This window comes from Salvelinus alpinus, chromosome 15 (assembly GCF_045679555.1).
Source record: "Salvelinus alpinus chromosome 15, SLU_Salpinus.1, whole genome shotgun sequence".
Classification (NCBI taxonomy): Eukaryota; Metazoa; Chordata; class Actinopteri; order Salmoniformes; family Salmonidae; genus Salvelinus; species Salvelinus alpinus.
The window spans coordinates 22,645,584-22,663,389 of record NC_092100.1 but is presented as its reverse complement, the minus strand read 5'-3'; the positions used below and the strand labels follow the sequence as shown (position 1 = coordinate 22,663,389).

The 17,806-nt window shown below is 42.8% G+C and overlaps 1 protein-coding gene across 1 annotated transcript in view; it reads right to left on the bottom strand.

Moving 5' to 3' along the window:
* Positions 1-17,696, bottom strand: part of LOC139539744 (potassium/sodium hyperpolarization-activated cyclic nucleotide-gated channel 2-like) — a 130,072-nt gene extending 112,376 nt beyond the window's left edge. Inside the window, exon 1 of the mRNA XM_071342980.1 lies at positions 16,864-17,696. Within this exon, the coding sequence (XP_071199081.1) occupies positions 16,864-17,252 (389 nt within the window). The 5' untranslated portion in view covers positions 17,253-17,696. The remainder of the gene's footprint in view (positions 1-16,863) is intronic.
* Positions 17,697-17,806: the final 110 nt, after the last annotated feature.

Sequence of the window (17,806 nt, the reverse complement as noted above, 5' to 3'; positions counted from 1 at the left end):
CACCCATTGCTTGAAGTCAGCGCAGCCTGCCCCGGGAAGTCTTCCCGTGGGCTCGGAAGTTGCCCCGGACCTCTCTGTCATTCCCGCGGAGTACCACGATATCCAGGAGGCTATGGAGAACTACATCGAGGACTCCATAGCTGCAGGGTGTATCCGTCCTTCCCCCCCCCGCTTCCCCCGCCGGCACAGGGTTCTACTTTGTGGAGAAGTAGGACAAAACCCTGCACCCGTGCATCGACTACCGGGGCCTCAAAGACATCACAGTGAATAACCGCTACCCGCTACCACTAATCGCCTCGGCCTTCGAGCCGCTCCAGGGGGCCACCGTTTTCTCCAAGTTGACCTGCGGAACGCCTATCATCTGGTGCGGATTCAGGGAAGGGACGAGTGGAAGACTGCCTTCAACATGGCCAGCAGTCACTACGAATATCTGGTCATGCCATTCGGCCTTACCAATGCCCCAGCTGTGTTCCAGGCCCTGGTTAATGACGTTCTTCGCGACATGTTGAACCAGTTTGTCTTCGTCTACCTCGACGACATCCTCGTTTTCTCCCACTCAGCCCAAGAACACGTGCTCCACGTCCGACAGGTCTTCCAGCGACTCCTGGAGAACCAGCTTTTTGTAATAGAGGAGAAATGTGAATTCCATCGCTCTACCATCCCTGTCCTTTGTTACATCATCACTGCGGGGAATGTACAGATAGATCCCGGGAAGGTGAGAGCGGTGGTGGATTGGCACCAGCCTACGTCCAGAGTGCAGCGTGTAACGTTTCCTGGAATTTTGCCAACTTTTATCGCCACTTTATCCGGGGCTGCAGCACCCTGGCTTCCCCGCTGTCTGCACTCACCTCTCCCAAGGTTCCGTTCACGTGATCCCCAGCTGCTGACCGGGCGTTATGGGACCTCAAGCACTGCTTCACCACAGCTCCCATATTGGTTCCTCCTGACCCGTCCCGTCAGTTCGTGGTGGAGGCCGATGCTTCGGATGTCGGAGTGGGGGCTGTCCTGTCCCAGCGTTCTGCCCTGGACTTCAAGTTACACCCCTGTGCCTTCGTCTCCCACCACCTCAACGCCACGAAGAGGAATTATGATGTGGGGAATCGTGAGTTTCTCGCAGTGAAGATGGCGTTGGAAGGGTGGTCACACTGGTTGGAGGGGGCGAAACATCCGTTCATTGTGTGGACTGATCACAAGAACCTGGACAATCTCCACACCGCCAAGCGTCTCAATTCCAGGCAAGCTAGGTGGGCCCTGCTTTTTACCTGGTTTAACTTCTCCCTCTCCTACCAACAGGGATCCAAGAATATCAAGCCGGATGCGTTGCCATGCCACTGTAGCCCCGCGGCTACAACCTCGGACCCCGAAACCATCCTTCCCACCTCGTGCCTGGCGACGTTACTCAGCTGGGGAATAGAGAAGCAGGTCCGTGAGGCGCAACGTTCCCAGCCAAACCCCGGGGGGGCACAGATAACCGGATGTTAGATCCTGATGCTGTACGCCCCTTGCTCCTGGAGTGGGACCTATCCTCCAGGCCACCCGGGCTCTCATCGGACCCTGGCCTTTGTGCGGCAACGCTTTTGGTGGCCTACCATGGTTCCGGACGTCTCCGCGTTCATCGCTGCCTGCACGATGTGTGCGCAGAACAAGACTCCTTGGCAAGCTCCAGCTGGTCTCATTCAACCATTGCCTGTCCCTCACCGTCCCTGGTCTCACATATCCCTGGACTTCTTCACAGGTCTCCCACCGTCTGATGGCAACACCGCCATCCTGACAGTAGAGGACCTGTTTTCCAAAGCCTCCCATTTCATTCCTCTCCCCAAGCTACCCTCTGCCAAAGAGACGGCCCAGCTCATGGTGCAGCACGTCTTCCGGATCCATGGACTCCCGGTGGATATGGTCTCCGACCAGGGTCCTCAGTTCTTGTCCCGGTTCTGGAAGGCGTTCTGCACACTCATTGGGTTGTCGGCCAGCCTATCCTCCGGGTTCCACCCTCAGTCCAACGGCCAGTCAGAGCAAGCCAATCAAGACCTGGAGACCAGTCTTCGCTGCCTTGTCTCCGCCAACCCCACCACCTGGAGCCAGCAACTCGGTTGAATACGCCGCTACACCCTCCCCTGCTCGGCCCGGAGCAAGAGGAAGACGCCGTCATACCCTCGGGCCAGATGTTTGTCCGCCGCTGTCGCCGTACCTGGAAGAGAGCCCAGTCGGCTCTTCTCAAGACTACCTCCAGGTATTGGCGAAAAGCGGACTGACACCGGACTCCGGCTCCCCGGTGTCGTCTCGGGCAGAGGGTATGGCTGTCTACTTGAGATCTGCCCCTCCGGGTGGAGTCCTGCAAACCCCCCCCCCCCCCCTGTTTTACTGGCCCTTTCCCCATCTCCACGATGATTTGCCCCCTCTGCTGTTCGTCTTCTGTTGCCCCGTACCCTCCGTATACATCCAACTTTTCATGTGTCTAGGATTAAACCTATGTCTCACAACCCTTTGTCTCCTGTTTATGACTCTGATCTGGATTGTTGACCTCTGCCTGCCCTTGACCTGTCGTTTGCCTGCCCCCCTGTTTTTGTTATAAACTTTTGTTACTTCGAAACTGTCTGCATCTGGGTCTTCTCCTGAGCCTTGATATGTGGAGAAGTGCAGCTATAGTGAGGGGCAACTTATCGGTTTAGTCAGGGCCAATATGTGAGATAAAGTTTATCCTGTGTCGGAGTGTAGCTATCAAGTTAAGTTGGAGAATCTTAGCAATACAATGTGTTCTATACAGCTGTCAACATTCTACAAAGAAATAGACACTTAATAATTTATATAATCATTAACCAGATTACCCCAGATACCAGACTTAGATGAATGATAACAGTTCCAGAATGTTGTCAATTCAAAGTTGAAAAGAAGGGGGAAAAACGGCACCGGTCCTCGTGAAAATTACAGTATATTAAATATTCTACAGCTATAATGTCATCATTCAAATCAAACTTTATTTATACAGCACATTTCTTACAACAAATGTATTTCAAAGTGTTCAAATTCATGTATTGAAAGGCATGTGGCACTTAACATCTTCCCTCCTGGCAGGTCTCTATAGGTGACCAGGTGATTCTCTCTATGCCTCCGTGGAACTCATACAGGTAGCCATGCAGCCTATTTTGGCGGGTCACAATATCGGCCGTACGGATGTGGAATGCGAGTGGAGAAAGCCAGCCGTGCCCAACCAGGTGCAGTCAGTGGAGGACCTGTATCTGGCCGAAGACTACAACCCTCTGTCCTGAGAGCCCACAGAGGAGGATCTTCAGAAGCTAAGGAACCGTCTCTGGGGCAGGTTCAGTGGAAAGGCATGTCTCCTTGAACCTGAGCCAGAACAACTGCTACCCTCCCTGTCATCCCTGTCTGTACTGGAAATTGTTTTTATAAAAAAACAAAGGCACCTTGGGCAAGCCGGCATCCTGGTTGGCATGGCGCTGGTGGTGGAGCAGCCGAAAGCTATATGGCAGGCAACAGTTCGACAGTGCACCAACTCCAACTGACACACCATGAGAAGATGGAGGTTGACAGCCAGCAATTATGGAGCAGTGGTTAGGGCCAAGCGTGTTACTCCATCACTGCTAAAAAGGGTCCTCAGATCACAGTCGTTGGATGGGTGTCTGTAAAGTGGGGTACAGGTAACAAAGAGGAGGGCATCAACGCATTTAAAATGGCTACAGGGATGGATGTGCAGGAGTCAGGGCTTTGGTTCACGGGGTCTGGGATTCTGGGTGGGCACCACAGCTGTGTTGGAGGTCAAGTGTCCCTATGGTGCAAGGGACCTTACCATTGAAGAGAAGGTGAAGTCGAAGGATTCCTATATCAAGGAAGGAGGGTCTTACCGCTTCTGTGAAGACCATCCTTACTGGCACCAGGTCCAAGGTCAACTCCACATCACTGGAAGGGACATCTGCTTTTTCGTTGTGTGAACCACCAAAGCCTCCATCACCATCCCCATCCAGCGTGACAACCTCTGACAGACTCCTATTGCTCTGCTTTTCAGCAACTGTTTTCAGGGAAGCCAATGGTCCAAAATGATTCCACATAGTTCATACAGACACACTAGGCTCCCAGAATAGGTTATTGTCACACCCTGATTTGTTTCAGCTGTCTTTGTGCTTGTCTCCACTAACCTCCAGGTGTCACCCATCTTCCCCATTATCCCCTATGTATTTATCACCGTGTTCTCTGTTTGTCTGTTGCCAGTTCATTTTGTTTCGTGAAACCAACCAGTGTTTGTTCCCCTGCTCCTGTTTGTTCTTGCTCCTGTTTTCTAGTCCTTCACGGTTTTGACCATTCTGCCTGCCCTGACCATGAGCCTGACTGACGTTCTATACCTTGCCCCACCTAACTGGACTATTGACCCCTGCCTGCCCCTGAGACTGCCTGCCGTTCTGGACCTTTTGCACCCTCTCTGGATTACTGACCTCTGCCTGCCTTTGACCTGTTGTTTGCCTGCCCCTGTACTAGAAATAAACTTTTGTTTCTTCGACACTGTCTGCATCTGGCTCATACCTGAAACCTGATAGTTATATTACATACAAGTTTTGTTCAAAGCAGCCAACTAAAGTAATGTAGTTAATTTGATCATGAGCACAGTGGGAATTTATATCTGTGATGTTCAAATAATTTCTTACTCCCGATGTCTTACTAGCTGAAGGCCCCAGTCATCCCTACCTATACCTGACATTGTTGAAAAACAAGTGAACAATGAATAAAGATCATACACAAACAATAGGCTCCTAGAATAGGTTATATTACATTCTAGCGTTGCTCAAAGCAGCCAACTAAAGTAATGTAGTTAACGTAAGTTCAATCACAAAGGCTGGTCTGAGTGCATCTCCTCACAGTTTCATTCAGTAGTACGACACAATTCATATTGCATTTTATCATGGGCACAGTGGGAATTTATAGTTGTGATGTTTAAATTATGTCTTACCCCCAAAGTTAGAGAGAGTGAGAGAGTACATCACTTCCAGCAGATCTCCTTGCTGAGGATGGCGTTGATCATGCACTGCTTCTCGTGTGGTGAGCCTGGTGTTCCGCATGTCACTCCTCATGTCTAAAACATGGGGAAAAGGGGACATGAAGTCAAAATGTGGATGCATTTATGAATTCTATGTTTTACACAATATTGTATCATATTTGATGAGTTACTGACCTGTCCGTCCACAGGCTCGATCTGTTGTAGTCTCTACAACTTGACACTTGCACTCGGATCACACTGGCAAAGGATGTCCGTGCACCAGATGGCACAAGGGATGCACTCCTTTTGGACTGGAAAACAAAGAGACATTTGGTCAGTGGTGGGTCTTTCTCATTGCCCTATCAACATCTTTATCTGGACAGAAAATGCATTGTTTATCATAACACAAACCCACCTTGGACAATGTGACAAGTGGTCCCTCAACACCCAATCCTCATGCCTCATTGTTTGTTCTTTTTTCCCAATCAACAGTCTGGATCTTTCTCTTCTGCCATGGAGGATGAGCTACCTTTTCTGGTAAATACAGGGCCATTTCTCTTTCCCACCAGAAAATGACAGATACAGACCTGATTGTTGCCACTGGGTTTCCGGTCCACCAATCTGAAAGAAGGAAAAAAGTTACTTTTACTAGCTAGCTAAGTTGATTAATAAAATGGTAAAATCTATATTAAAATTCCATAACCCACAGACCTACACTTGACTATAGTAACTGTAAAATGGACTGGGCTTTCATCTATCTGCACATCTAAAATCCTACAATGAGAATGGGACATTTCTGCTGGGATGGAGGAATTATCTGGAATGCTCAATTAGATGATCAGGACAGTCTAGGATACTATTTGCCCGAAGAAGTTTAGTATTGTGATGAGCTATACAACTGTACTTCTGATTCTAATTCTCAAGAGGGCAGTTAAAACCCTCAGCTGTGATGTCACTGAGGAGGACAAACAGTGATAGGGGGATCATCTGAAAGGGACTGACATGCAGGGATGGAACATAAGGATTTTGGGCAGTGGCCAGCAGACCACAATTTTCTACTAGCCCGGGTAACATTCAGGTCCTAAATCTGTGGCATGCGATGTTTGTAAAGTTTGGCACATTTTCTACTAGCCATTTCACTGTTGTGTCAGGCTAGTTTGGCACATTGTCTACTAGCCCAGTCTGAAAAGTACTATCCTCGGGCTAGTTTAATTTCCATCCCTGTTGACATGTATAAGTGACTTCACAGGTCATTTGATTAGTCGTGTACAACAGATGCACTCGTGGAACAAAACCGTTTTGTGTTTTGTATGGGAAAACATTGAGTCCACAAGTCCTTTGTTAGCCAGCTAGTTAACGTTAGGTCGCCGTTCATGTAGTCACACTTTTCCATGTGGTGACATGTTAATTAATGTTAAATAATGTTAGCTAGTTATCGCTAATCACTAACGTTAGGCACATTCACTAATTCAGAAGAATGGCGCCGGAGTAGATAGCTGCCGTTTTACGGGCTCTTAACAACTGGGCTATTTTGTGTGTTTTTTTCACACTGTTTGTAACTTATTTTGTACATAATGTTGATGCTACCATCTCTTATGACCGAAAAGAGCTTCAGGATATCAGAACAGCGATTACTCACCTCGAACTGGATGAAGATCTTTTCTTTAATGAGTCCAACGCAAAGGATATAGGTAATGTTGCTCCCAGACAAGGCCCAAATCCCTGTCATTCACATATAGAAAATAACTAAATACAGGGGGCGGAGATCCGGGTGCCTTGTGAGAATTTGTCGGCGAGTAGGTAATCCACCTCCACCATCCGTTCTATTAGCCAACGTGCAGTCACTGGAGAATAAACTGGATGAGCTCCATCCTACCAACGGGACATTAAAATCATGGCTGAACAACGACACGGATAATATACAGTTGGCTAGGTTTTCCGTGCATCGGCAGGACAGAACAGCTACATCTGTTAACTTTTACTTGGTACTCATCCCGGATCCGGGAGCACCCTCATTAGTAAAAAAGCTGACTAGCATAGCCTAGCATAGCGCCACAAGTAAATACTAGCATCTAAATATCATGAAATCACAAGTCCAAGACACCAGATGAAAGATACACATCTTGTGAATCCAGCCATCATTTCTGATTTTTAAAATGTTTTACAGGGAAGACACAATATGTATTTCTATTAGCTAACCACGATAGCAAAAGACACAACTTTTTTTTCCCACCATTTTTTTACTGCATAGGTAGCTATCACAAATTCGACCAAATAAAAATATAAATAGTCACTAACCAAGAAACAACTTCATCAGATGACAGTCTGATAACATATTTATTGTATAGCATATGTTTTGTTCGAAAAATGTGCATATTTCAGGTATAAATCATAGTTTTACATTGCAGCCACCATCACAACTCTCACCAAAGCAACTAGAATAACTACAGAGACCAACGTGAATTACCAAAATACTCATCATAAAACATTTATGAAAAATACACAGCATACAGCAAATGAAAGACAAAGATCTTGTGAATCCAGACAATATTTCAGATTTTTTAAGTGTTTTACAGCGAAAACACAATTTAGCATTATATTAGCTTACTACAATAGCCAACCACACAGCAGCATTGATTCATGCACGTTAGCGATAGCGAATAAACCAGCAAAAGATATAAAAATGTCCACTAACCTTCTCAAAACTTCATCAGATGACAGTCCTATAACATCATATTACACAATACATATATTGTTTGTTCGTAAATGTGCATATTTAGCGGCACAAATCGTGGTTATACAATGAGAATAGTAGCCAAGCTGCAAACAAAATGTCGGGAGAAATCTTGGGAGAGGCACCTAATCTAATCAATAACTAATCATAAACTTGACTAAAAAATACAGGTTGGACAGCAAATGAAAGATACATTAGTTCTTAATGCAACCGCTGTGTTAGATTTTTTTAAATTAACGTTACTACGACATACAGCGTGCGTTAAAGCGAGACCGCACCGAAATTAATGGCGGAATAGTAGTTTAACATTTTTCAACAGAACAACGAATTAACATCGTAAATAGTTCTTACTATTTGATGAGCTTCCATCAGAATCTTGTGCAAGTTGTCCTTTGTCCAGAAGAATCGTTGCTCGGTTGTAGATTGTCGTCTTCAACTTTGGAATTAGCAGCAAACATTAGCCATGTGACGAAGACGTGTCCAACTCACTATAACGCAGCACAAATGAAATACCGAAAATCGCAATATACTGATATAAACTGATATAACTCGGTTTAAAATAACTACATTATGATGTTTTTAACACCTATATCGAATAAAATCAGAGCCGGATATTTCTAAAGCCTATAACGAGAGCTTTTCAGAATGCAATCCTGAGGTCTGTCATGCGTCATGGCGAACGTTGAAAAGACTGCACACCCGGTTCCAAGAGCTTTTATACGGCCTCAGAACTACCCAGAGACCCCATTCCAATTCTCACTGCTTACTGACATCTAGGGGAAGGCGTATGCAGTGCATGTCGACCCATAGATTACATGCAAATTTATAAACTGACCCTGGAACAGAGCCCCCGATTTGAGATTTTTCAGTTAGAGAGTGTTTTCTATCCAATAGTAATAATAATATGCATATTGTACGAGCAAGAATTGAGTACGAGGCAGTTTAATTTGGGAACGAATTTTTACAAAGTCGAAATGGCTCCCCCCTATTGAGAAAAGGGGACGGTAGCGTCCCACTTGGCCAAAAGCCAGAAAAAATGTAGCGCGCCAAATTCAAATATATTACAATAAAAATCAATCTTTCATGAAATCACACATGAAAGACACCAAATTAAAGCTACACATGTTGTGAATCCAGCCAACGGGTCTGATTTCAAAAAGGATTTACGGGGAAAGCACACCAAACGATTATGTTAACTCAGTACATAGTCACAGACAAACACAGCCATTTTCCAAGCAAAGGATAGTAGTCACAAAAAGCAGAAATAGAGATAAAATGAATCACTAACCTTTGATGATCTTCATCAGATGACACTCATAGGACATCATGTTACACAATACATTTATGCTTTGTTCGATAATGTGCATATTTATATCCACAAATCTCGGTTTACATTGGCGCCATGTTCAGAAATGCCTCCAAAATATCCGGAGAAATTGCAGAGCCACGTCAAATAACAAAAATACTCATCATAAACTTTGATGAAAGACACATGTTTTACATATAATTAAAGATACACTTGTTCTTAATGCAACCGCTGTGTGTCAGATTTCAAAAACACTTTACGTAAAAAGCACACCATGCAATAATCTGAGACGGCTCTCAGATTTAACAACATTTCTCCGCCATGTTGGAGTCAACAGAAATACGAAATTACATCATAAATATTCCCTTACCTTTGATCATCTTCATCGGAATGCACTCCAAGGAATCCTAGTTCCACAATAAATCGTTATTTTGTTCGATAATGTCCATTACTTATGTCTAAGTAGCTACTTTTGCTAGCATGTGTAGTACACGTGTCCAAACGCTCACGCAGATGCAGGCAAACGTCGGACAAAAACTTCAAAAGCTTATATTACAAGTCGAATAAACTGGTCAAAGTAAGTAGAGAATCAATCTTCAGGATGTTGTAATCATATATATCCAATAACGCTCCAACCGGAGCATTCCTTTATGTCTGTAGAAGTTATGGAACGCAAGGCGATATCATGAGGAAAGCGTGGGACCAGGAACTGGCAATCTGCCAGACCACTGACTCATTCCCCTCTCATCCGGTCCCACAACACAGTATAAACTTCATTCAACGTTCTACCGACTGTTGACATCTAGTGGAACAAACAGATCCATATATTACAGGGAATTGAATAGGCGATGAGTTTAACATCGACCAGCCTCAGAATTCTCACTTCCTGTTTGGATTGTTTCTCAGGTTTTTGCCTGCCATATGAGTTCTGTTATACTCACAGACATCATTCAAACAGTTTTAGAAACTTCAGAGTGTTTTCTATCCAATAGTAATAATAATATGCATATATTAGCATCTGGGACAGAGTAGGAGGCAATTCACTATGGGCACGCAATTCATCCAAAAGTGAAAATGCTGCCCCCTATATCAAAGAAGTTAAGACGAGGGGTGGGGGGGGGGGTGTCTATTTGTCAAAAACAGCTGGTGTGTGATGTATAATATTAACCTTTCTAGGACACACGTTCCGCTAGCGGAACCCCCCCCAACATTCCACTGAAAAGGCAGCGCGGGAAATTCAAAAATATTTTTTTGAAATATTTAACTTTCACACATTAACAAGTCCAATACAGCAAATGAAAGATAAACATCTTGTGAATCCAGCCAACATGTTCGATTTTTTAAATGTTTTACAGCGAAAACACAACATATATTTATGTTAGCTCACCACCAAATCCAAAAAAGCACAGACATTTTTTCACAGCAAAGATAGCTTTCACAAAACCCACAAATAGAGATACAATTAACTTCTACCGCCTCAGAAACCCGGATCCGGGAGCACCCCCCACCCCCCCACCAGTAAAAAAGCTGAATAGCATAGCTAGCATAGCGTCACAAGTAAATAGTAGCATCTAAATATCATTCAATCACAAGTCCAAGATACCAGATGAAAGATCCACTTCTTGTGAATCCAGCAATCATTTCTGATTTTTAAAAAGTTTTACAGGGAAGACACAATATGTAAATCTATTAGCTAACCACGTTAGCAAAAGACACCATTTTTCTTTGTCCACCATTTTTTCTCTCCACCAGTAGCTATCACCAATTCGGCCAAATAAAGATATTGATAGCCACTAACCAAGAAGAAAACTCATCAGATGACAGTCTGATAACATATTTATTGTATAGGATAGTTTTTGTTAGAAAAATGTGCATATTTCAGGTAGAAATCATAGTTTACAATTGCACCCACCATCACAACTCGACTAGAATAAATACAGAGAGCAACGTGTATTACCAATTTACTCATCATAAAACATTTCATAAAAATAGACAAAGCATAGCAATGGAAAGACACAGATCTTGTGAATTCAGACAATATTTCAGATTTTCTAAGCGTTTTACAGCGAAAACACAATAAATCGTTATATTAGCATACCACATGTGCAAACGTTACCCCAGCATGAATCCAAGGCAACGGGAGCGATAACGTTATGATCACCAAAATATATTAATTTTTTCACTAACCTTCTCAGAATTCTTCCGATGACACTCCTGTAACATCATATTACAACATACATATAGAGTTTGTTCGAAAATGTGCATATTTAGCCACAAAAAAACGTGGTTATACAATGAGAATAGTAGCAAAACTGGCCTGAAAATGTCGGGCGCCATCTTTGAGAGTGATCTAGTCTAATCGATAACTAATCATAAACTTGACTAAAAAATACAGGGTTGACAGGAATCGAAAGACAAATTAGTTCTTAATGCAATCGCTGACTTACATTTCTAAAATTATCCTAACTGTGCAATACCGGGTCCGCCAAAGCGAAGCTACACGAAACAAAATGGCGATATATGCGTTTAAAATTTTTCAACAGAACAGCGATTTATCATCATAAATAGTTCTTACTATGAGCTGTTCTTCCATCAGAATCTTGGGCAATGTATCCTTTCTCCGGTCTAATCGTCTTTTGGTCGAAAGATGTCCTCTTGTCCCGTCGAAATGGCCAATAACGTTCGGTATGTACAGGAAACGTGCCCAGCTCATGGAAGGGCGTCACAAATAAATGCCTCAAAATCGCACTAAACGGATATAAATTGCTATAAAACGGTTTAAATTAACTACCTTATGATGTTTTTAACACCTATAACAAGTAAAAACATGACCGGCGATATATTACTGGCTAAACCAAGGCTTGGAAAGAGGTCGGTCCAACGTCCTTCTTGCGTCGAGCGCAGGGTCCAAAGGAAAGCTACTTCCGGTCTTTGGTGTTTTATACAGGCCCTGATTGCGCAATCGACTCCATTCAAATTGTCACCACTTACTGACATCTAGAGGAAGGTGTAGGCAGTGTTTGTATCCTCATAGCATTCACAGGGACATTAAAACTGACCTGGGACCAGAGGCCAAGATTTCTGAAATCTCACTCCCTGTCAGGAAAAGTGCTGTAGATAGAGTTCTGTTCCACTCAGAGACATAATTCCAACGGTTATAGAAACTAGAGAGTGTTTTCTATCCAATAATAACAATAATATGCATATTGTACGAGCAAGAATAGACTACTAGGCAGTTTAATTTGGCAATGTCAAAAAAATAAAAGTGCTAACAGCACCCCCTATTGACAAAAGGTTAACTTCTTATGGCTTGGGGCAGTATTGAGTAGCTTGGATAAATAAGGTGCCCAGAGTAAACTGCCTGCTACTCAGTCCCAAAAGCTAAGATATGCATGTTATTGGTAGATTTTGATAGAAAACACTCTGAAGTTTCTAAAACTGTTTGAATGATGTCTGTGAGTATAACAGAACTCATATGGCAGGCAAAAGCCTGTGAAAAAATCCAACCAGGAAGTGGGAAATCTGAGGTTTGTAGGTTTGCCTATCCAATATACAGTGTCTTTGGGATCATATTGCACTTCCTAAGGCTTCCAATAGATGTCAACAGTCTTTAGAACTTTGTTTGATGCTTCTACTGTGAAGAATGAGGGAAGGAGAGCTATTTGAGTCAGGTGTCTTGCATGAGTTGATCACGCACGCCCCCGTGAGAGCGACCTGCGTTCCATCGCATTTCTGAAGACAAAGGAATTCTCCGGTTGAAATATTATTGAAGATTTATGTTAAAAACATCCTGAAGATTGATTCTATACATCGTTTGACATGTTTCTACGAACTCCAAAACCGCCATTAAAAAGCCAGCACATGGGGACAAAGATTGTACTTTTTGGAGAAATGTCCTCTGGTCTGATGAAACAAAAATAGAACTGTTTGGCCATAATGACCATCGTTATGTTTGGAGGAAAAAGGGGGAGGCTTGCAAGCCGAAGAACACCATCCCAACCGTAAAGCACGGGGGTGGCAGCATCATGTTGTGGGGGTGCTTTGCTGCAGGAGGGACTGGTGCACTTCACAAAATAGATGGCATCATGAGTGAGGAAAATGATGTACGATGACCCCAAGCATACTTCCAAAGTTGTGGCAAAATTGCTTAAGGACAACAACGTCAAGGTATTGGAGTGGCCATCACAAAGCCCTGACCTCAAACCCATAGAAAATTTGTGGGCAGAACTGAAAAAGCGTGTGCGAGCAAGGAGGCCTACAAACCTGACTCAGTTACACCAGCTCTGTCAGGAAGAATGGGCCAAAATTCACCCAACTTATTGTGGGAAGTTTGTGTTAGGCTAACCAAAACGTTTGACTCTAGTTAAACAATTTAAAGGCAATGCTACCAGTTACTAATTGAGTGTATGTAAACTTCTGACCCACTGGGAATGTGATGATAGAAATAAAAGCTGAAATAAATCAGTGTCTCTACTATTATTCTGACATTTCACATTCTTAAAATAAAGTGGTGATCCTAACTGACCTAAGATTGGGAATTTTTACTTTGATTAAATGTCAGGAATTGTGAAAAACTGAGTTTAAATGTATTTGGCTAAGATGTATGTAAACTTCCAAATTCAACTGTACAGTTTTGTCTTCTTCTAATGCTTCTTAAGGGGAAAGTAATCTAAAAGTAACTGAATGTGATCAAATTACGTTACTGAGTTTGGGTAATCCAAAAGTTACGTTACTGATTACAATTTTGGACAGGTAAGTAGTAACTGTAATGCATTACATTTAGAAAGTGACCTACCCAACCCTGGGCGCTACAGAGGGTAGTGCGTACAGCCCAGTACATCACTGGGGCCAAGCTTCCTGCCATCCAGGACCTATATACTCGGCGGTGTCAGAAGAAGGCCCCAAAAAATGTCAAAGACCCCAGTCACCCAAGTCATAGACTGTTCTCTCTGCTACCGCACGACAAGCGGTACCGGAGCGCCAAGTCTAGGTCCAAAAGGCTCCTTAACATCTTCTACCCCCAAGCCATAAGCCATGCTTAATAATTAATCAAATGGCCACCCAGACTATTTGCATTGACCCACCCTTTGTTTTTACACTGCTGCTACTCGCTGTTTATTATCTATGCATAGTCACTTTGCCCCTAACTACATGTACAAACTACCTCGACTAAACTGTACCCCTGCACATTGACTCCCTGTATATAGCCTCATTATTGTTATTTAATTTTTTATTGTTACTTTTTATTTTTCACTTTTTACTTTTGTTTATTTAGTAAATATTTTCTTAACTCTATTTTCTTAAAACTGCATTGTTGGTTAAGGGCTTGTAAGTAAGCATTTCACGGTAAGGTCTACACCTGTTGTATTAGGTGCATGTGACAAATCAAATTTGATTTGATTTAACATGTCACCGCTTATTGGTAAAGTCCCACAACACCACGGTGAGATATCGTGCAACGTTAGCTAGCTAACATTAGCTAATGTAGCTAACTAGCCAACCAAGGTGCCTAACTACCTAGCTCACCAGGCGATATTTAGCTAGCTGTATATCTGCCCTGGTAGGCTAACGTTAGCTAGCATGTCACCAAGTGAAAAAGTATGACTACACAAACTGTGAGCTAACGTTATGTAGCTGGCTAGCTCACAAAGAACTTAATAATAGGTAAATAATAAAAGTTCAAAACAGTCATTATGCTATCCTATGTTGGTTTTCTTTTTACTTGTAAGGAAAGTAAAGTGTGTTGTACACGTAACTACAGTCGGTGGTTATCTAGCTAATTTTCAAAAGCATCTAGCTAACCACAGCTCTTTGACCAAACCAAAATAGCTTGTTAGCAGCTAGCAAACAGGACTTACCTTATCACACAGCTCCAGCGATGCCTCTCACTCAGAGGATGGAAAACGATCAAATACACGTGTGCTTATCTTAGTAACGTTACTGGTTAATCCTTGCTTCTGATCGACGGAGAGACCTAAGGTTAGCTAGTTAGCTAAAAAGGCCAGGGTAATTAAAATAATAATAATAATGAAAAAATGCTATGGTAGCTAGCTAGGTAATTTGAAAAATGCTAAAACAAGAATACACACAAGAAATACACAATATCAATTATTTACACGAGAAACTAGAAAGGCTGTAATGTCTACTTGCTAGGTTACCTGTGGTTGAGTTTGCATGGAGAAATGTGGAGGTTCTTTCCAGTGATTACGTCAAAGCTTGCAACAGGATGTGTAGTTCTGTATGATAGCCACATTAGCAGCTAATTAGCATTTTATTTTTTGAAAGTAATTACAGAAGAATATACTGATAAAAGTTACCTTGTACGAGAGAGATTTGCGCGGTTTTCAAAATGTCACGCTGGGATAAGCCTACACCAAAAAACAGACCTTATGCAGTAGTTTGAAATTCCCCTACGGAAAAATGAATGGTGGAAAAACGATTGGAACCATTTTCGGGTTTTACAGCTAGGTTTTATGGGTATTATGGTTGTGGTACTCAATTGACCAAGTTATGTGACCAAAAAAATATCAGATTTCTGTGTACAACGCTGTAATCAATCAGACACGATAAGGGAATTTGACAAAATGTGTTATAATAGAAAAGCCTACCCACTGACTTGCTTAGTTAAATAAAGGTTAAATAAAAATGTAATAAAAATAAACTGAAAGCATGCTTAATAAATTGCCCATAAAGCATTTCATAAAGGAATTATAGGACAATTATTTAATGAATCTGTTATACTGTTTAATGTGTATTTAAAGATGCACTATGCAGAAATTGTTCCTCCGTTTCCTGCTTGCTAATTTCAGTTTATGTGACAAAACAAGCAAGGATAGTGTAGATAATCATTGTACCATCTAAACCGCTGTGAAATATATTTTCCATGACCAAAAATATTGTATTTTCAGCTATTTGAAGCTGGTGTACAAAACCGAAAGTAAGACTCAAAAATGAAACTTAAGAACGGGAAGCATGGAAATAGCTCACATAGAATAGATCTACTGCTTCTTAGTCTTGCTTTCAATGAGAATAACAGATCTATAACTCACTTTTCTATGTGAATTTGATCTGGTCCCAAAAAAGTTCCATATTGCAGCTCTAATATTTTATTTAACTAGGCAAGTCAGTTAAGAACAAATTCGTATTTACAATGACGGCCTAGGAACAGTGGATTAACTGCCTTATTCAGGGGCAGAAGGACAGTTTTTTTTACCTTGTCAGCTTGGGGATTCGATGTAGCAACCTTTCGGGTTACTGGCCCAACGCTTTAACCCCTAGGCTACCTGCCTAAATAATAGTTTTATATTATGTTTACCAAGTAACTTCACCACCAACAAGTAATTTTTGGTCAGCTGATTTATGCAGGAGGGATCACTGCAAGTCCCTGACTATTCATTACAAACGTGAGACACTATAAATAGGCCTTTCCTTTGTATGTTAACTACTAACTTTTGAGCAGTACACAACACGCGTCCCTAAACCAACTATGTTCCATCATGGAAAAGGTCATTAGACACAAATCTATCAAAACTGCGCAATGATGAGGAGAATGTGTAAACGACTTTTTCAGGTTTTAGATTCAGTGTTTTGACAATATTTTTTTGGTCTATAATTTCAGATTGGCATTTTGTGGCAATACATTACTGATGAAAAACTGCAGACCTCACAAGATGGATGTCAACAAATCTGAACATTCCTCCATAGTTTACTTCCAATGCGTAATATCAATTTGGTTAATGGTGATTTAAATTAAAGTTATGTGTCTTGGTTAAATTATTATACTTGTTCAGCCCATGGATAACCAACTTGCGCCCAACCTCAGTGGCACTTTACACTTACCTGAAATCGCTGTATGGATGAATAATCCAATTACCGGCCGATTTGACACGCTGTTGTTCCTTTTCAACAGCTTTTTGGCTCCCAAACATACGCAGTGAAAATTTGTTAACTCCAGGCTGAAGCATGGAACTAAATTGCCGCTGCATGTATGTCCGATTGTCATGTGGTTCCCCATCATCTGTCACAATCTGGGATATATCCTCAGATTTAAAACATGAGACAGAATTCATCTTCTGTTGGTTCTGCACAGAGGACGATGCTTTTCTACTTGGGGCATTTGAGAAGGAAACTCGGGGGTCCTTTTTCACAGTGCCAGTAGTTGTTGCCCCGGCCACCTCGGTCCCTTGCCCCTGTGCTAAGGACCCCACTGAGGTAATAGAACCGTCCATGCTGGCGACTCTTGAATTACATCTAGATTGCCTTTTCCCGTAGTCGGGTTCAACTATTCCTCCTGTCTGCTTCTCCTGCCTAAAATATTATGGAGGACAGGCTCCCAGAAATGTTGGGGTCCCTTCTGCAATCTCCGCTTTTGTTGCATATCATACCGGTAATGCCTTCACCTGTCCAACCAGTAGCCAACCCGGTTAGCCCTGTTCCTGTGGCTGAGTCCTGTTCAGCCCTGTAGTCTGAGGCGCCACGGCCAGTAGCATCTCCCTGGCATAACAGAGCAGTTTGTGGCGCGTGTAGGAACACTAGGTGCGGACTCCACGCCTTGCATGAGCCACAGCTCATTGTTGTTCGATTTCATGCAGTTCTTGTTGACGCTGCTCCCCCTCCTGGTGTAAATTTCTTCATCTTCATACTTCTACCGTTCCTATCACCTCCACCACCAACGGAGCCGGTGTTGTGCCGAAAATGTCCCCCCTGGCAGAATCCCCCCCTCCCCACTTCGCGTGAACTCACACACACTCAATTCTTCATTGCTGCGATTTGCATGCTAGTT